The sequence below is a fragment of the Aspergillus clavatus genome, genomic scaffold, assembly GCF_000002715.2.
Source record: "Aspergillus clavatus NRRL 1 1099423829758 genomic scaffold, whole genome shotgun sequence".
NCBI classification, from domain to species: Eukaryota; Fungi; Ascomycota; class Eurotiomycetes; order Eurotiales; family Aspergillaceae; genus Aspergillus; species Aspergillus clavatus.
The window spans coordinates 20,457-42,790 of NW_001517109.1; the positions used below are offsets into that span (position 1 = coordinate 20,457).

Consider the following 22,334-nt stretch of genomic DNA (forward strand, 5'->3'; position numbering starts at 1 on the left):
AGTTTAAATATATGTTCCTTTATATATTATATAAAGTTAGGTATTAGTTTTGTAAGGAAGGTAAGGCTTTATTCTTTTTTTATTAGATAAGAGAAATATTACTCTAATACAGTCGGGCCCATTAGTTTCCGTATGAATTTAGTATGAGATTTAGACTATTCTACTTTAAACGCTTATTGTTTAGCCAGAATTTATTATTAGTAATTGATATCTATATATAATAAAAGTTAATATTTTGTTTTTAATATATTTAAATTTAAAATATAATTATAATCTAAATATTCTTCATAATACAAGGTGTAATCTACATACTAAGATAGATAGATATATATATTTAGATATATATATACTTATTTCTTATTATTTCTATATATTTTAGAGCTGTATATATCCATAAATTTATATATAAACCTAGTTTAAATTTTTTTATATTTGATATTTATATTATTAAGCTATATAGCTAAAGAAAAAAAATATAAGAATATTTGAAAACTACCTAATTATAGAGGTATAAAAATCATAAATATTAGGATGTTTAGAATCACTTATCTTTATACTAACAAATAATTTATTTTTATTTTTAAAATAATTATAATATACTTTTAATAATAAATAATATATTTATATAAGATTTAATATTATAACTATAATTAGTAGTTATATAATACCATGGCGTAATCCCTAGATAATAAGGTAGGCGTAAGGAGACCTTTGACGTAGAACTGTATATTAAGATATATATAAAACTCTCTTAAATCTTAGTTATTTTATTATCTAGCTTATTATAATTAACTCATACTATCTAAATGTAAAGTAGATATAATTTAAATTAGAGTTAGGGTTCATTCTAAAAATATAGCCTATAGATTTTAAGCTAATTATCTCTATTCCAGTATTATTTTATTAATATATCTATACTATCTCTATTAATAAGTAGGAGTTATATAACTAACTACTTCTAGAAACTTTTAATATCCTAAATTATACTTATTTGGTACTCATTTAAAATTATATTATAGATTAAGAACTACTCTTATTAATATTAAATATTAAAGATAATATTAAATTAGGATATATCTTTAATTTTAATTTTATACTAGTAATTATTTAATAGTAAGGATGCTTTTTACCGAGGATTTAGTAGTAATTTAGGTTTATTTTATTAGATTTATAACTAAAGCTGAGCTAGATATTTTTATAACTATTAATATTATTTTAGTTAATTTATAGTAGATTATATAGCTACTAAATCCTTAATAGAGGGATCTAGAAGAGTAATATCCTACCTTTTTTTTAAATAGAGGATTAACTTCTATCTAATTCTAAGCTATTATTAATATTTGCTTAATAGTCTATTATTTCTATAGGTAACTAAAAGGAAGGATTAGAAATATAATATTAATAAATAGAATATAGTTAAATATAAAAAGTTATAAATTAATATAGAGACTAATCATTACCTCTCTATTAATCAGTAATTAGGACTATCTTATAGTCCAGAAGTTATTAAATCATTAATATACTATCTAGTCATTATTTAATAGGGAGTGTTCCTGCACCATTCTGGAGTCCCTGGATGTTTTCCATTACAAAATATATTCTAGTATCTTATTATGTAGACAATTAGATAAAACTTCTTCTTCTAGAGGTTTATATTAGTCTCTTTTAGTAATTTATAACATATAGTTACTCTCTATATAAATCTTAGTATAAATTAGTAATAGTATATTATAAGTTTAAGAAATTATTATATTTTATAGATATTCTTAGGTTTTAACTACTAGATAATAATCTCTATCTTTATAAATATTAGGTTTATTACTGCTTTATTAATAATATATCTATATGACTTAATCTTACTCTTACTAATTTTATATTTTAAGGTCTTTATAAATAGCTAATTCTTCTAAGATTAGATAAGAACCTCTTATATATCAAGGTATATTGCTATATATGGAAGATCTTACAGCTAGCTATTTAAATTTAGAAGTACTTATTAATTAAATAAAGAAAGCTTTAGAATACTAGAATATCTACTAAGATTTATTTATTAATAGAGAGAAAGAACTATATAAAGATACTTAATTATAGTAGAAAGTATCTAGCCTATAAGAGATTAAAATTACTAAGGCTTATCTAAATATTCTAGATATTAACTTTATATATTACTTAATAGAAGTCTAAGAAAAAGAGTAATTAATTAAGTTAAAAACTTTTATTAATTATCTAGCTAGTATTAAATTCTCTTATTATAAGAGAGATATATTCTTAGCTATCTTACTACTAAATATAGTACTAATACGTACTAAGTAATAGATAAAAATACTTATATAAATTAGATAATAGACTAGCCTTATTAATCTATAGGTTCTAGATACTAATAAATATAATAGTATTTTAGAATATAACTAGTTAAAGAGTATTAATCTATAAATTAATTAATACTTAGGCTAGATAACCCTATAGTATAAGGAGGGAATATATATTATATATTTTATAGATTTCTAATATATGATTAAATACTATATAGATAACTTAGTATAATAAGTAATAGTAAAGTAACTATAGTAAATACTATAAAAAAATAAAATTATAGTATAACTATATCTTCTATAAGCTAATAAAGAGAAGTTAATAATTATAAGAACTATCTAAGCTAAGAAATAAATAATAAACTTTAAGAATATATTCTAGAAGGAACTTAGTCCTAGAATATTACTAACTTATAAGATTAACTATATAATTAATACTAGTAATACTAAGCTAATAAATATAAATATCTACCTATACTTACTAGAGAAGTTTAAGAAAATTCTTTACTAGATAGAAGAGCTCCTACAGAAAGAAGTAATTTAAGTATTAGTAAGCTAATAGGGATTATTAATAGTACTAGTCCTAAATCTATAAGAAAAGTAATAGATATATATAGATTATTAAGTACTTAATAAGATTATGATTGATTGATTGATTGATTGATTAATTCCTTACTCTATTTTGGCACCAAGCTGGGCCACACTAGAGGCTCCTAATAAGCAGTACTAGCTGCAGCATCACCTATAGCCATCCTATTCAGACTGTACTGCTATAAGAATATATATATATATATATATAGGGGTAGAGGACTAGACACCTAGATATATATATATTTCCCTCCTTATCTACTATCTTTTAACCTCTATAGCTACTACTACTACTACTAGTAATAATACTACTACTTAGTGGATTCTATACTCCCTCACTATTATGATTCCCTAGTTACCTATATATCTCCTATATTTCTATACCTATCTAGCTGCTGCCCCCATCCCTTTCTGCTGTCACTACCTTCTATAGATTCCTAAGCTATGAGGGTTAGGGGTACACTAATAACATGTAGTTACTAGTTAGCACCTAGTATAGTAGATATCTACTGGCTAGGGCTGTATGCACTGGTACTTTCCACTAGGAGTATAAAATATAAGAGAATATAGTAAAAATAGAAAGTTAGCTATTATCTATAGGTGCCCTAAGTTAGGTATTACTAGGGGTGCCTAGCTTAAGCTAGCCTAGCTGGGTAGTGTCTACTAGGTATATTAATAGCTAGTATTTAATATAAATTATATAGTGTGTCTAATAATAGATAGGAAAGGATTAGAAGAGGTATACACTAAATTTATTGAAGCTACTAGAGATCTATAATAGCCTAAAGATCTTATAATTCTAATTAGATTATTATTAAAGAGAGATTTACTAGCTAATAAAGATAAGGGAATAGATGCTATTAATATCTAAATTTTAATAAAAGTAATAATAAAATAAGTATAGATGATCTTCTTAATAGTAAGAGAAGTAGGGGAATTACTCTTATTATTGATTAATAAACTTTTATTATTCTTAGAATTATTCTTATTAATACTAATATTAATTATCTTAATATTCTTAACTAAGATATTTATAAGGGGAGGGGTATACCTAGTAATGTATTCTAGCTTAATATAATAAATAATCTATTTATAATAACTATTAGTAACTAGAGAAAGGAGTATACTACTAGTAATAACTTATTTATTAAGAATAGTATCTAACTATTATTAAAAATCTTTTATATAGAATAAATACTTAGTACCTCTTTTACTCTAAATATAATTACTATATAAGCCTATAAATAAGATATAATTATTATATATAGAGGCTAATATAAAGATAAGAGAGATATCTTAATTATATTAATAAGTCTTATACCTATTTTTTTATAGACTTTATTATAGGTCTAAAGCAGCGTAATAAATATTTAATTATTTTTATAGAAATCTTTCATATATATAATTCTTTTGTAGTATTAAAATACTAATTTAGATTATAAACTAGATTTGTTAACTTTACTAGTAAAATATTAAGGGCACTAAGTAGGGTTCCTATTTTATTTAGATATATTAGTTTATTAACTAAGATAAAGAGGGATTATTTACTTTACTTAATATAAATCATAATACTATTATAATAGATAATTAGTAATATAATCTTTAATATAGCTATATAAGTAAACTAAGAATAGAATTACTAAGATAATAGTAGTAAAAGAGATATAAATAATATTTAATTATAATAAGATTAAAAAAAAGAAAAAGTAGAGTTATTATTATAAAATTAAAATAAATAATAAATATAACTTTATTTTATTTTTATTATAATAACTATACTAATAATCTTCTCTTATTTCTTATATATAATCTCTTCTCTTACTCTTATACTTAAGATATCTCTATAAATTAATATTAACTTATAGAAGCTACTCTCTCTTAGTATTAAATAACTTAATTATACTCTTACTAAATAATATTAACTAGTATTAAATAATACTTATAAATAGCTAAATATTAATACTTTAATATCCTTATACATAAAGTAATAATCTATATAATAATCCTATAATTACTAGTATTATGAATATGCTTTATCTTAGGTAAGAGAGAATATAATATTAGTAAATATATATTAGTAGTGATAGCTAGTAGATATCTAGGTTAATCTTAGTAATATAAGGTTAATAGTGAAATCTCTATAATATCTATAACTCTCTATTATATAAAGTAACTAGGTAATATAGATATAAATAAGAGTATCTTCTCTAATAGTAAAAAGGGTAAGGCCTAGCCTACCTCTCTCTTCACCCTTAGTGAAATCACATAACCACAGCGATTCTATTAGTAAGAATACTTTAAGCTTATAGAGCCTATACTTATCTTAGAGAGATTAAATAATAATAATAATAAGAATAACAAAATAAAAATATAAGAATATATTTTTTTATAACTTTCTTATAATATATTAATAACTTCTTATCTAAATATTATAAGTTATAAAGAGGCCCTTACTAAAACTTTATATAATAAAAAAGAAAGAAAAAAAGAATATATATATCTTATAAAAATTAAATATAATAGGATTATTAAGAGATTTTTAGGAGTATTATAAGAATAAATAATATAAATCTAAAATATAATACGGAGTATAAGAAGATTTAAATAATAATAAAAATATTATATTTAAAGTTTGATGCCAACTAGCCTTGAACTTACCTAAACTCAGACCAAATGCAACTCTACACAGGTAAGATACAAAAAGAGAAAAAAGAAAGATAAGCTGTGCAGATAAGAGAGATGAAAAAGGTTAATTGAATATGGTGAGTAAGATAGGCAGCACAGGTAAGGTTAGTGGAAGTAGATATATTAATAGTTAGATCCTACCTACCACCTCACACTACACTGTACTATCCCTGGTATAATGTGGGTCAGGCAAGTCATGATGAGCACACATTCACTGTTACTTGATAGTACAAATATTTAGGTAGCGTTGTCTATGTAGCCTCATGATATTTTTTGCTTTGCTCATTATATCTTTCCAGCCCCATGCATCGGTATGGTTTCTTCTCTCAATGATATTCCTGAAGAAATACTCTATATTATCATATGCTACTGCACCCCTCATACATCAGCAGCTCTATCTCGAACTGCGCGCAGATTGAATAACGCAGTGAATGAACCGTCGATTTGGAGATATTACTGTCAAACTTATTTTAAATTCTGGGATCCTAAACATGACATGCAAAGGAGACTTGGAGACCCCCCCTCCCTGGTAGACTGGAGAGGATTATTCATTGCTCGATGCCATGTGGATCGCACAATCAACAATTTACTGGATAGTATTCTACAAAGACAAACCGGAAGAATCAAGAAATTTCGAGCAGCCATCAGTCTTGGATACGACATCAAAGATGCTCTCCTGCGCCACATGTCTGTAGGATTCGAAGCTGACGACTACCTGTCCAGAAGGTATTCACCCTGCGGATCTTTGCTACGGACATATTTTCTTAGACTCACATACTATCACTGGATCCAAAGGTACTATGCAAAAGCCCTACTAACCTGCCTCCATCGACGTATCGCTGTTCAAGAATGGGCAAAACTCAGAAATGGAGAATCCCTGTCATTACAAAGGGCTCTGGGCGCATTCGACCTATTCATCCCAGAGAGTGGGTTTGGAAACTTGGATGAAGTATGTGAGGAACCACACCCGCAGTATAGGGTGAATTAGCTGTGAACAGCAATATGTGAATTTTGTGCTAATCAAGAAACAGGTCATCACTAAGCTTGATGAAATTGCTGCGCAAATATTAACATGTTGCCCTAATATTAATCAGTACACCCCTCGCGAAAAAGCTCGCACCGTCGCGTCATACCTTAGAGCAAGCAATCTGACAGGTATCCAGATAGGACGCGACTACCACTGCTTGCAGCACCATTTTCTAGGATTTGCCTTGAACGACCCAGAGCACAATTCCCTTCCGCTAATCTCGGCAGCTATTTATTGCTATATTGCTCAAAAAGTAAATCTAGATGCCCGGCCATGTGGTTTCCCTTTTCATGTCCATGTGGTTGTCATGCCACCTATCGGCCGGGATATTGACGGCAAAGTCCGCGACTCTACGACAAATGTTGAACCGATTTACATGGATCCATTCCGCTCTGAGAAGGAAATGCCTATTGAGAATATGCAAAATCAGCTGAACATCCTAGGAGCATCAACGGCTGAACAGTCCACATTTCTTGGCGCATCCACTGTTGCAGATATTGTGCTGCGTTGTGGCAGGAACATACTGAACTCTGTTCAACACATATCTCAATCTCCGAACTCGCGAGGATCAGCAATAGATGCTGTTGCTGCAAAATATGCCGCTCTGTGGTCATTCTTGTTGTTTTCAACTCCCTCTCGACCAGCAGAACTTAGACATTACCTGCCCTGGTTCATGGAGCTGTTCGCGACGGATTTTCCTTCGGATATTGACATTATCGAGCAATACATTGTGCCGTTGTTTGAAGGGACGCTTGAGTATGAGCATATACTTGAAAGCCTTCATGTAATGCGAGCTGTGGATGAAATTCCTAAGCAGATCAGGCGCCGAACGACGAAGCACCTTCGTGTAAAATACAGGATAGGCCAGGTCTTTTGCCACCGCCGGTACAACTACACGGCAATCATCACAGGCTGGGACACGGAGTGTGATGCGGGTGAACAGTGGATGAGAAGAATGGGCATTGATCGCTTGCAGGCCGGCAGACAACAGAGTTTCTACCATGTCCTGTATGTTACTGTCTATTGCAGGCTACTTCGACAATACTAATGATATTGCAGGGCCGAGGATAAGACTGTTCGCTATGTTGCAGAAGAAAATGTCCAGATACTTACTCCTCACTTGTCGGATTTGCCCACAGCCCTTGTCGAAACTGCGGGGAAGCAGTTCAGCCGGTGGGATGATACTCGTCGAAGATTTGTCAGTAACATTCGGGATGAGTACCCAGATGACTGAGTGAAATCATTAAAAAGCAGTTTCGATGATGCATTTCGTTCTAATGGCTATACCTCAAGTAGGGGACTGCCATGCTTTGTAACTATAGTCTGCTGTACTTCACAGCCCAGCGCCTAGTTGATATAGTATCCTAAGCCCTTACGTGAATATATACATATAATTACAGTATATAACACAGCCAGGTATTACAGTCATTATAGACCCCTTCTATATATGTACCCAACAGGTCTGAAGTGTGAGGGCAGTGATCACATTACAATGTACTTACCAGACAGCTATACGCAGAACAGCAAAACTAACCACCTATTCACAGGTCCCCATTCTAGGGCATAAACAGGGAGAAGTATGACAATATTTGAGAACAGCAGCCACAAGCATGGGTCTAATAACAGCTTTTGTATTATCACCTACTTATATTTACATACTGCTACTATCTCTATAGAATAGATATTATTAGTATTAAACCTATCTCTAGATACGTAATTCTCTCCATATTTATAAAGGAATCTAGTAGTAATTATAAGAGTCATGCTCTAGATAATTTATAACCCTTATTAGGCTAGGAGTAAGTATAGATTATTAGAACCCTACTCTACTCAATTAATTAGTATAGCTTTAGTATATTTAGATAGTTAGGGGTTTATATCTAGCTCTATAAGACTATTTTTATAACTAGAGCTAAGATAAGACCTCCTATTAACAAGGAGTATAATATATATTATAATCTAAGTATAAGCTTAATATTTATATTATATATTTATAGTATATTAGCTAGAAAGTATAATAATTATCTCTATTATAGCTATAAGAGTTACTCTTTTAAGTAGCCCTAATCTAGTAGCTATCTTCTTAGCTATATAGGCTATATTATATTTATATCTAATATTAGATATCCTCGTAATAGTAGGTTTAGGAGTTAGAGACTTTTATATTTTTTTATATTTCATTTTATCTTTATCTTAATAAAGATAAGTTTCCTCTTTTTATAGGATTTCTTATATAGTATTTATAAATATATAAATACTATAGATATTCTATAGGTTCCTAGATGATATCTTCCTTAATAAATCTCTTTTATTGGATATAATACACTATAGATTATTCTTTCTTTTACAAGTCTAAGACTATCTCTAGATACTATTTATAGTCCTTTTTATAACTTTATAGATTAAGAAGTATTTCTATAAGTTTACTCCTTCTATCTTATAGAGTTTAAAAATATAAAATATATTACATATCTTAAAGCCTATTAGAAGATTTAGATAATAGGCTAGATTATTTATATATTTTATAATTTATGCTAGTCTAGTATTTAACTAATCTAGCTTTATAATTAATCTAATCTATAATATATTCTGAATAGAGATCTAGACATAGTCTCCTGCTTAGGATATCTTTTGTAATGATGAAGAACAGAATGTAGTTAGGCATAGAAGATTATAGATTAATATAGAGACTAATCCTTGCCTCTCTATTAATTAGTAATTAAGACTATCTTATAGTCCTAAAGTTATTAAATCATTAATATACTATCTAATTATTATTTAATAAGAGGTTTTCCTATAGTATCCTAAAGTCCCTAGATATTTTCTATTATAATTATATCTCTCTTCCTTAAGGCTGCCTATAGCTATTAAGTATAGGCCTTTTTACTTATCTTATATAGGATAGTTACTTATGGTTAACCTAGTATGATTTATAGGGGGACTTAAATATATTACTATAATATATAGCTTTTATAATTAGAATATAGTATATATAATGTTTAGGAATTATACTTAGGTATATGATTTAATATTATCTTATAGAAGTTTTAGAGATTTAGTATTATATTATTATAGGGTTTATATATAGTGTGCTATACCTAATTAAGAACTTTATTTTATTTTAGATTATATTAATAACCTATAACTTTTCTTTATAAATATCTTTAATATCTCTATAAATATACTAGATATTTATAGTTCTTTATTAAAAATCCTTTAAATTACTTTCTTTTTATTATTTTAATATACTATTTCTGATTAACCCTTAGTAAGTTATTCTTATTTAGATTTTAAAATTTTATAATTAATATTATATCTATATTCTCTTCTTAATTGGATATGGATCTAGGACTTATTTATTATCTATTAGCTATTATTCTCTTATTTTTTATTATATACTTTTATTTAAAGTACCTCTATACTAGTATTAAGGAGTTTAAGAGTAAGATAGCTAAAATATTTAAGATTAGGTATATCTTTAATATTACTTTAAGTATATCTTACTAGTAGTATTTAGGTTATAATAGTATATATATTTCTATATCTATAAATATATTAGGAAATACTAAAGATTTCTTTATAATTCTAAGATAAATATTCTAATTTTAGAAGAAGAATTATTATAATTCTATCCTATCTACTTCCTTAGCTAATCTTACCTATATTATCTAGGTCTTAGCTAATTAATTTAAGAGTACTAAGCTAGCTTACTAATATAAGTATAGTTTATCCTCTAGGATAAAGAAGGATATACTTATATATTTTATTCTTATTTTATTACTTCTCTTTAGTAATTAATACTCTAAATAAGCTAATTAAGTTATCTACTATAACTTTACTACTAGTTATTAGGTACTAGCTATCTCCTAGTATAAAAATACTAAGTATATTTCTCTTCTTCTAGAGGATATAAATTTTATTCTATAGTTCTAAGATATAGAGGTAGTCTTTCTAAAGATAAAAAATAAAGTATTCTGTATTTGTATAAATAAAGATAATAATAAGCTTTACTTACTAAGTTAGATATGACTTTCTTTATCTTTATTATTCTAGAGCTTTAAGTTAGGTTTTTAATATAGTGTTATAAATAATAAACTAAATAATAAGTATATTTATATTTCAGCTCTATAATTAGGAAGTAATCTTATTATTTTTATCTTTATATATTAAATTTATTTATTAATCCTTAAGTATCAGATAAATAATTAGTAAGTAACTATTAGTTTTACTTATTTAGTTAGTCTTTTTATTTAACTAAGTAAAATAATTCTTCTTTTTTATTTAGATATATCTAAAATATCTTTAACCTCCTATTCTCTATTATCTTCTAAGTTAGGCATAGGTCATTTATTAGTATTTTATTCTTAATTTATCTAAGGTCTAATTCTTAATATATAAAAGATATTATATAGATAATAATATTTTTTTAGGTAAATATAGATAAAATACTTATTTCCTAATATTATGAAGTACTGAAAAAGATCTAATAAAATAAGATACTAATTTTTTAATATATCCTTAAATTTTATATTTATTATAGAAAGTTTGATAAAGTCTTCTTATTAATAAGTACTATCTTTACTTCCTAATATATTAATAATTAGCTAATTATAGTACTTATTATAGTATTTTACTTACCTTTCTGCTACTTTTTACTAATTTTCCTATAATTATGACTTGGTTTCTTCTATTTTTATTAATTATTCTATTATAGATGGGATCCCCTTTCTATATATTCTATTCTTAGAATATATATAAAAATTATAATTATAGCCTATAAAAGTATAGAAAGGTGCATAACCTATTAACTTATTAATTATATTATTATATATAAATTTAGCTATAGGTAATAGACCTAGCTAATAATCTAGAAAGTCTATAGAAAAATATTATAAGTAATATTCTAGAGTTTAGCTTATATATTTAGTTTAATTCTCTATTTATAAATAAAAAGCTATTAATAAACATCTTTTAATCTTTAATTAATAATATAAATTACTCTAGAAATTACCTATAAAAATTAGTCCTTAATCTAATACTATTCTTTTAGGTAGGCTATATTTTAATTTAATAGTTTTATAGAAGATATTAGTAAGCTTACTTAAGTTAATTATTATTAATATAGTAATCAAGTAGTATATTTTTATAAATCTATTTATAATAACTAAGATAGAGCTAACCTAGTTATGTTCCTAATAGATATTTAGTAGACTAATTATAAAGTTTATAAATAATTCTTTCTATAGTCTACTTAAGATTAATAATAATTAAAGGATACTATATAATTTACATTATAGTATTATATTTTATTTATAAATTAGACATAAATTAATATATTCTCTAATATTATTTTATAAGTTTATCTAATAGAATTTCTTCTTAATTAGTTCTTCTATTTAGTGCCTGTTAAAATAGCCTAATAAGATATTATTATAATAAATACTTATAATTTAATAATATAGGCTTTATCCTACAGAGATATAAAGCTATAACTTAAAATAAAGAATATTATTAGATATAATTCCCTAATAATTTACTAGACTTTTATTTAATATAATACTTATTTTCCTTCTAATAGTTTCCTAATCCTTATCTTAAATATTGTTTATAAGAACTCTTAGATTAATAGAAATACTATCTTTAAAGATTATTTCTACTTTATAAGCCCTTTTTATAGTTTAAATAAATATAAATTAGTCTTAATTTAGTTCTTTAATATTAGCCTAATTAGCTAAATCTATACTAGTAGCTAAAAATCTACTTACTAATTTATAGATGCTAAGTTTAGGTCTTTTCTATAAAGATATCTTATCATACTTAAACTAGGATATATCTCTAAATAAACATTAAATTATTAAGGTGCCCTTATAAACTAATTATTTATATAATAAGATTAGATTATTAGTAACAGCCTTATAATTAGGTTCTAAGAAGTCTATTTAAGATAGAAAATCTACTGGATTATCCTTTCCTAGGTGATCTTTTATAATAAAATTATAGAATATTAATAATATATATTATTAAGCCTATCTTCTTTTAACTTAGGTTATTTTATAAAACCTTATAGGTTAAAATAGTATAAAAGAACTTTAATAGTATAATATACTCCTTTAATATAATATTACTAGTATTTAAATAAATAAATAGTAATAAAAAGTTCTTAATTTAATATTCCCTAATTTGATTTAGTACCTATAAATTTTTAAGATTATAGAGCTATAATATAGTATAGTCTATTTTTCTTTTTTTAGGTTAATGTTCCTACTATACCTTTATTAAAGGTATTAGTTTTAATTTATATAGGTAATTATAGGTTAAAAAATTATAGGAGTAGAGCTATTTAAAATATATAGATAAGGTACTAAAAAGTAAGATATTATTCTAGATTTAATAATAATACTCTAGGCTTTTTCTTATTTTTACTTTCTTTTAGAAGAGTAGTTAAAGGCAGAGTAATAAGTAAGAAATTCTATATAAATCTTTAATAAAGATTATAGAATCTAAGGAAGACCTAGATAATATAATAACTCTTAGGTATAGGCTAAGAAATATTATTAGAAATCCTTTTCTTATCTATTTTAATATCATCCTTAGATATAATAATTTAACTTCTAATTAGAAGAAGGAGTATTTAGATATTTTTATAAATAGGTATCCTTATTAAAGGTAGGATAGACCTTCTTTAATATATTATAAATAAATACTTTTTATTAATAAAAAGATAAGGATATCATCAAGATATATAATATAAAAGATGTCTAGAATATTATATAATACTAAGTATATATAATTCTAAAAGGAGGCTAGAGTATTAGTTAACCTAAAAGATATAATAGTATACTTAAAATATCTATATCTTATTCTAAATACTATTTTCTACTTATCCCCTTCCTTAATTTAAATTCTATATTAAATATCATATATATTAATTGTACTAAAAAATTAAGCACTAGCTAACCTATCTGGAATTTCTAAAATTAAAGATAAAGAGTAATAATTCTTAACTAATATCATATTTAATTTATAATAGTTAATATATAATTATAAAGAATTATCTTTCTTAGGGATAAATAAGATCAGTACTCCTACTAAACTTTTAGAGGGTTAAATTCTCTTATTTTCTAAATTTTCTTAGATATACTTCCTTAATATTCTTAATTCTTTTTTGGAAAGGGGATATATAGGTCTAAATAATAGAGTTTTATTATTAATTATATTAATTAAATAATCTCCTGGTTTATATTTAGGGAGTATTTTTAACTATTTAGAAGAGAAGATATCTATAAACTCTACTAATTTAGTAGATATATCTAAATCTTTTATAGTAGAGGTTATATACTTCTTATTATCTAGTAACCAGATCTCTTTAGGTAATTTTACTATAGTAAAGATATAAGTATAATTCTAGTATGCTTTCATAAATAATCTAGTACTTATGATTTAAAGATTTTAAGTTTTAAATCACTAGGTTCTATTCTATGGGGATAGATAAATATAAAGATTAGGAAATATAGATATAAATAGTAAAATAGGACTAGATTCTAGTGCTAGATCTGTATTAATTCCTATATATAATTTTATAAATTTATACTATATTCCCCTAGAATCCCTTATACTGATAGGCATAATAAAGATTCTATATAAAGGGATAGATGTATTATTAGCTATCTTTAGATACAGTAGATTTAAAGGTACTTTTTATAGATTTAATAATATAGTTAACTAAATACTAATTACATTATATTTAGTACCTATATCTATATCTATAGTTATTTTTATGCCCTTTCTAATCTATATAGAGACTAAAAAATAAGAAGCTATCTCTAATTCTTTATTTTAAACTAAAGATAGGGAATTATCTCTAATCCTTAATAATTTTTTAAGAATAAATTAGGAGCTTTTATATAATAAATCCTTTTAGTTTTATTTTACTTTTACTTATTTAGGTAGTGATTTATAAGATAGTTAGAACTATTATAGATAAAATATTATAATTTCTTTTAAGAATAATTATTTAAGGGCTTTAATGCCTCCCTAGTATCTATTCTCTTTTAGATTTTAATGAATAGTTATTTTTCTTTTAGGAATATATATTTAAACTACCTAAAATATAGAATAAAATAGTTTTAATTATAATATATGACTAGTAACTCTATATATATATAAGAAAAAGATAATATAGTAATATAATTTTTTTATATATTATATAAAATTAGATATTAGTTTTATCAGAAAGATAAGGCTTTATTCCTTCTTTATTAAATAAGAGAAATATTATTCTAATATATTAAGATATATATAAAACTCTCTTAGATCTTAGTTATTTTATTATCTAGCTTATTATAATTAACTTATAATATCTAAGTCTAATATAGATATATTTTAAATTAGAGTTAAGGTCCATTCTAAAAATATAGCCTATAAATTTTAAGTTAATCATCTCTATTCTAGTATTATTTTATTAATATATCTATATTATCTTTATTAGTAAATAAGAGTTATATAACCAACTACTTCTAAATCTTTTAATATTCTAAATTATACTTATTAGGTGCCTCTTTAAAATTATATTATAAATTATAGAACTACTCTTATTATCATTAAATATTTAAGATACTTTTAAATTAAGATATATCTTTAATTTTAATTTAATACTACTACTTATTTAAGGGTAAGGAAGTGTTTTACTAAGGATTTAGTAGTAATTTAGATTTATTTTATTAAATTTATAACTAAAATTAAGTTACATATTTTTATAACTATCAATATTACTCTAATAAATTTATAGTATATTATATAGCTGCTAGATCCTTAATAGAGGGATCTAGGAGAGTAAGATTTTAACTTTTCTAAATAAAGGATTAACTTTTATCTAATTTTAAGCTACTCTTAATATTTACTTAATAGTCTATTATTTCTGTGGGTAGCTAAAATAAAGGATTAGAATTATAATAATAAAGAATAGAATATAATTAGATATAGAAAGTTATAAATTAAAATAGAGGCTAATCCTAGCCTCTCTAGTAATTAGTAATTAAGATTATCTTCTAGTCTTAAAGTTATTAAATCATTAATATACTATCTACTTATTATTTAATAGGGAGTGTTCCTGCGGCATCCTAAGGTCCCTGGAGGATTTCCATTACATATAATATTAAAACTAGTAGGAGGCTAACTAAAGGGTATTCTAAAGGATACTAATAGTAGCTCTTATATTATTATAAATACTAGAAACCCCCTAGGAGGCTAACTATACTATTAAATATTTTATCTATATTATTCTTAGGGCTATTAATAGCACTATGGTAGAGGCCTAGCTTTATTAATACTCTTATATAAGATATATAATAGAGCTAGCCTAGCTATAGATATAGATTAACTATATATATTAATAGGTCTAGAGTAGTACTATGGAGGATATTATAGCTTATTAATATATGATTAATTAATTAGAGTACTATATATAGTACTAAGGCTATTATAGCTATTTACTAAAAGTATCTAAAGAAAGCTACTTAGTTATTAAATAAATTCTAGTAATTTATCTAGTAGGCCTACTAATAGGGTTAGCTATAGCTAATATCTATTCTAATTTTAAAGATAGAGGACTATAAGATTAATAATCTAAAGAAGAATATACCTATTTTATAAAAGTCCTATTTTTATTATTCTCTAATATAAACTTAGCTAATATAGAGGGGTTTAATTACTCTAAGCTAATTACGATCTTATTAGTAATTAAAGAGAAGATAATATAAACTATTTAATAAGCTATACTAAATAAGGTCCTTAGGTTAGATAGTATACTAAATATTACTCTTTAATAGGCCCTTAAAATCCCTAGGACCCTAATATTAATATCTATCTTATTACTCTCTTTAATATCTATCTAATCTTAGGCTACTATCTAGAATATTTTATAAATCTATAATTATTATTATCTAAAAGCCTAATAAGTTACATTATATAATCCTAAAAGCCTACTACCTGATTACCATATTTAGTACTATAGGGAAGATACTAGAGATAGTTATTATCTATTAACTAAGTTATCTAGTAAAAGTTTATAGACTCCTACTAAACTACTATATAAATAGAAGATATAGCTAGTCCTATAAATATACTTTATATCTTCTCCTTAAGTAGATCTATATAACCTAGTATACTAGGGAGAATATAGCTAGCCTACTTATTCTAGATATATCTAATATATTTAATAATATCTTTTACTAATAACTCCTATATAATCTATATAAGCAGTATATACTAGAACCCCTTATTAACTAGATAACTAGCTTCCATAGTAAATACTAGATAAACCTAGTCCTACTTAAGGGGCTAATAGGGTACAGCTAGATTAATACTAGGATCCCCTAAGGATCCCTACTATTACTAATTCTCTACCTCTTCTATAATATTAACCTAATTAATAATATACACACAGCATTCCCTAACTAAGTTATAATTACTAATTATATAGATGATATATCCTAGTATAGGGTAAATTAATAATAGCTAACTACTACTAGCTAGAGTATATCTATATACTAGCTAAGTAGTAGAGGATATACTATATACTATAATTTAACCCCTTAAAATATAGGCTTCTCTATCTATAGTCTAACCACTGTAATATACTAAAGTTAATTAGCCTACTTAATATAGCAGCTTACTTCCATAATGCTAAGATCCAGCCTAAGCTAATACTAAAGTATCTAGGGGTCTACCTAGATAAATACCTCTCTAGCTTAGCCTATACTAAACACCTATAAAGAAAGGATGCCTATATAACCTTTATGCTTAGTTTAATAATAGGCTTAATATAGGGAATAGGGCTACTTTACCTTTAATATATATATACTATAGTACTATAACTATAACTATTATATAGCTGCTCTACCTAATATATCTAGGGGGGCTTTAGCTTTAAGAGTAATATCTAAAGGGTTACTATAGCTATGAAATCTATTTAGTATTAGGCCCTATATTAGATTACTAGGGCATTCTAGATGACATCTTAGGCTGCCCTAGATATATATCTTAATATGCTACTAGTTATGCTAAACCTTACCTATATACTAGAGGAGGTATACCTATATATTATAATATTATTACTATAATAGATAATCTACTCTATCTACTCTATATTTACCTACTCCCCTAGCTACTAGTATACTAACCTAGATAAAGACCCCCTAATCTTACTGCTATAGTGCCTTAAACACTAACTCTATTACTATCTTAGTATCTAGCCAGGCTATATTAAGATAATGAAATTATTTATAATTACCCCCAGTAGGAGCCACCTAAGACTACTATAGTAGATACTTAGGAGCAGGTGATCTATAAGTTTTATAGGGTGCTAGTAGGTGTATATAGCCTAAATATAGTAGTAGTCCATATAGATAACAGTGATATAAATAAGGGGGTTAGTATAGTAGTAGTATTTTTATAGGGCTACTAAACCTACTATCTTAGCTCCCTAGATACATAGATAATCTATACTATAGAACTTAGTAACTTAGAGATAGCACTAAATATTACTACTACTTAACTAGCTCTGCACTAGTAGGGGATATATCTATATCTAGTAGCTTCTAGGCCATAAGGGAATCTATAGTAATAAGATAGCTAACTAACTAGTAAAGGTAGTAGTAAATAACTATACTACTAGTAGACTATTAGGGCTAGTGCTCTATACCTCTCTCTACTACTGCCTCTACTAGCTACTATAGGAGGAATAGTACTAATTCTAGACTAATTATAACTATAGATATTCCCTATAGAAGGTCTTCACAGCCCTGAGCTAGGCTATACTAAAGCTTTATATAGGGCTTCAGCATACAGCCAGCTTAGTAGTTATCTAGATACAGATTAGTAAGATCACCCTTAGGGGATACCTTAGCTAGTTTAGTATAATACCTACCACAGAATGTCCCTGTAGCCTAGGTTAGTAGGATGTTTAGTATATACTAATAGCCTACCCCTAGTATGCAGTACTTTAGCTCTATATAGTATAGTTATACTTATAGGAAACTAACTATACCTACCTGCTTAGTAAGCCTAGTCTAGTATAATGCACTGTGTAATTCATGATTAAATCATAGCTCCTAGGCCAGTTCTAGGGCTTACTAGATATATTCTAGGCTAAAGTAGGGGGTGGTAACCCCTAGCCTATATAACTACTAAAGATTACTTATAGAGCTTACTTTTAACTAAGATAGGGAGGATGCTAGGGGCCCTATATAGGTGCTTAGCCTAGGGGTGCACTATAGATGACTATAAGTGATGTACTGAGATTTAGTGTATATAGTAGTAGCTAGCATGGCTACCCTTAGGGACCTGCCGCCACTCGGCTGTTAGGCTGACAGATGCGTGAATGAATAATTGAATTGAATTGAATTGAAGTAGTACTAGTAATATAGATTAGTTATGAAGGAAGCTGCTAAGTTAGTTAATATACTATATCGGAATTTAGTATATATAGAGGTTATATAGAAGCTAGTTATAAGAGATATTATTAAAGACCCCTAAGATATTAAGAAGTAGTATAGACCCTACCTTACTGTCTTTCTATCCTATATAGATAGTCTTAAGTATAGTATAAAGCACTATCTCTATGCTCTAGCCCTTATAGCCCCTAAAGTAGTTACTAGGGAGTAGCTAGTATATCTCTACTAGATAGCCAAGCTAGGCTATAATAAGGGCTTCTAGCATCTTACTAATTATGCTTAGTAGGGTGATAGGTTAGTATGCTTTAGGGGTAGAGTAATCTAGTTTATTAGGTTTTCTAGGTATAATAATAGCTATAAGATAGAAGTAGTTTAGACAGTATCTAATTTAGATATATTAGTTAAAAAATATTATTAGGGGTGTCACCACTACCCCTATACTTACCTAAAGTATCTAGTTAGTAATACTATCTAGGCCAGGTGCTTTATCCACCTTTAGTATACAGATAGTATATTAGACTTTATGTTTAGTAGATAGTAGTATATAAATTAGCTTAGGGTAGGTAAAATTATAGAGGTTATCTAGATTAGTAGGTAGGGGCAGAGTAAATAATTATTAGATAATACACTATACTTTATCTTTAGCTTAGAATACTAGGTTACCTAATACTAGGTTAGTAAGGGGGGGGATATAGGCCTAGTATAGTCCCTGATTTTTAATCTACTAGATAGCCTGCTAGACATTATCTATATTATTAATATTAGTTATCTACTAATAGAATACAGTATATTAGTATATATAGACTATGTGCTTATATGCCCTAGCTACTTAGGCTAGGTTACTATAAAGAGATACTAGTGCTTCTATCTAGTACTATATTTAATATAGGGATATAGTGTGCTTAATTCTCTTCTTTTTATATAGGAGGGTGTAATATTCTAGGGTAAATCTAGGATAAGAGTATTTAGAGGGGTAGTACTATAGGACTATAGTATTAATTATATACTAGAGCATACTAACTAGGTTAGCTATATATTAGTCTAATTCCTTAGTTATAGTATATATATATAGGCCATCACTAGGAAGGCTCTCTACTAGTATATTATTTAGGATATTAGCATCCATGGTAGTCTAGTTTCACTATTTTACTAGTAGTTCAGGTTGAAATTTTATATTAAGCTTAGTTTTAATTAGTAGGTAATTAGAGTTACTATCTAGGTTAGCTACCTATATATAGTGTATGTAGTCTACTAGGCCTAAGGAAATAAGGAATAGATTAATTATGCTCCCTATATTAGGGGAGTCCTTACTAAAGTTAGTATTATTATTATTATCCTACTTATCTTATGGCTTATTTATATTAGGTAGTAATATTAGGTATAGGTGGGTGATTATACTAACTAGTATAGCTAGCTCTAGCAGCTATTAGATTATAATCTACTTATGTTCCTCTACCCTTTTAGTAGTATATTAGGCATATAGGTAGTAGTTAAAATCTACCTAGAGAGGATTATAAATATTAAAGTCCCTAGTAATAATATATTTAGTTTTTCTACTAGTAGTATTTAATTAATTAATTATATTAATAACTACCTAGAGATCTGCTACTCCCTTATTTTCTATTATCTGTGGTGGGTTATATATATTATAAATAATAATCTAAGGACTATCTAGGGTTAGCTAGATATTAATACTAATTATATAGGTAGACATGAAGGTTACCTACTAGTATAGGTATTTTTAAATATATATATATAGACTTATAGGTAGCCTGCCCTGCTAGCCATAGCTGGCCAGATAATATAGAAATAATCAGCAGCCTCCCTTAGGAAGTATATAAGGGGTGAATTAGATATATAATTAATCTATGGTTCCTAAATAGTAATAATTATATATCTTTAGAGCTATATATCTTAGAGTAGTAGTACTATACTAATATTAAGGGAGTTATAGATATTATACTAGAGTATTTAAAGTATTTTAATATTCTAGGGGTTATTATCTATAGCACTAGATATAGGTATTAGTATTGGTATTAATATCTATATTAGGGTAGTATTAGTAGTTATATTCTGCCCACCCCTGGTAGCTTTTATATTAGCTATTTCTACTTAAGTGATGATATTGGTGAATGAGTATCATGAGTAGATTAATAATTATTAAGGTTGACTCTGGGTTACTAAGGTTAACCTAAGAAATCTCTATAATATCTATAACTTATCTTTTAGATAGATAGCTAGTAGCTAGGTATAAATAGAAGATCTTACCCTAGGTAAATAAAGAGATATTAGTCTAGCCTATCTCTCTTTACTCTCTTTAGTAATACTATCTTACCCTTAGTAATTCTATCTAGTAATATATCTAAAGTTATAGATAGTAGGAAATTAAATACTCTTACTCTATTAGACCTATATTTACTTTAGTAAATACTTACTACTCTTCCCTATAAGCAACTACTAAATTTAAGCTAAAAGATAGTAGGGTATTTATACTTAGTAAAGAGTTTTTATTATAGGAGAACTCTCTACTAAGCCTTACTAGAAGAGATAGAAATAAAATAAGATATAGTAACTCTAGGCTAGAGAAATATTATTTAGTTACTAAAATAAGTCCTAATAGAAAATAATCCTTATAAGATAATATTCTTAAACCTCCCTACTAGAACTACTAGTAATAACTAGCTATCTATAGTAAATAATCCTACTAAGAATTTATTAGAGGATATAAGATAAGCCTTTATTAGATTATTTAAGATAATAGCTTAAGAAGTATTACTTACTAATATTAATATACTCTTCTAAAGTATTTACTAAAAGTAATATAATAAATAAGTACTGCTTCTAGGATTATAAAAGATAAATTACTATTATAGATTATTACTTATCTTTAAGGTCTTAAATCTTACTCTTATCCTAGAGTATAAAGATATATATATAAGAGATACTACCTAAGAATAATAAAAAAGAGTTAAGAAATATTTTAGGGATATTTTATTAATAATAAGAAGAGTTCCCTCTAATCTAAAATATCTTATTATTATTAAGTAGAAACTTATAGAATATACTTATAAGAGATAAGAAGTAGATAAAACCTAATTATAAATTAATCTTATATTAGTAATTACTAATATAGAAATCTTTTATATATAGCTACTAAAGAACTTTAAGAAATATAATATAAATAATAAAAGATAGAAGGAATATAAAAGCCTTATCTAAGGTTTATAATCTATATAGCTATATATTATTATCTTAGATAAAGCTATAATA

General features: G+C 26.0%; 1 protein-coding gene across 1 annotated transcript, besides 12 other annotated features; it reads left to right on the plus strand.

The window, feature by feature from the left end:
- Nucleotides 1-316: 316 nt before the first annotated feature.
- Nucleotides 317-445: a microsatellite.
- Nucleotides 446-2,953: 2,508 nt separating this feature from the next.
- Nucleotides 2,954-2,977: a microsatellite.
- Nucleotides 2,954-2,982: a microsatellite.
- Nucleotides 2,983-3,090: 108 nt separating this feature from the next.
- Nucleotides 3,091-3,111: a microsatellite.
- A 70-nt stretch (nucleotides 3,112-3,181) lies between these two features.
- Nucleotides 3,182-3,216: a microsatellite.
- A 620-nt stretch (nucleotides 3,217-3,836) lies between these two features.
- Nucleotides 3,837-3,921: a microsatellite.
- A 1,314-nt stretch (nucleotides 3,922-5,235) lies between these two features.
- Nucleotides 5,236-5,271: a microsatellite.
- A 627-nt stretch (nucleotides 5,272-5,898) lies between these two features.
- ACLA_056730 (F-box domain protein) lies at nucleotides 5,899-7,846 on the plus strand (the record flags this gene model as incomplete). Its single annotated transcript, XM_001276075.1, has 3 exons — nucleotides 5,899-6,534; nucleotides 6,617-7,620; nucleotides 7,672-7,846. 3 exons carry the CDS (start codon nucleotides 5,899-5,901, stop codon nucleotides 7,844-7,846), a joined length of 1,815 nt encoding a protein of 604 aa, XP_001276076.1.
- A 3,535-nt stretch (nucleotides 7,847-11,381) lies between these two features.
- Nucleotides 11,382-11,783: a mobile genetic element.
- A 1,426-nt stretch (nucleotides 11,784-13,209) lies between these two features.
- Nucleotides 13,210-13,908: a mobile genetic element.
- A 2,595-nt stretch (nucleotides 13,909-16,503) lies between these two features.
- Nucleotides 16,504-17,049: a mobile genetic element.
- Nucleotides 17,050-18,997: 1,948 nt separating this feature from the next.
- Nucleotides 18,998-19,019: a microsatellite.
- A 22-nt stretch (nucleotides 19,020-19,041) lies between these two features.
- Nucleotides 19,042-19,572: a mobile genetic element.
- Nucleotides 19,573-22,334: the final 2,762 nt, after the last annotated feature.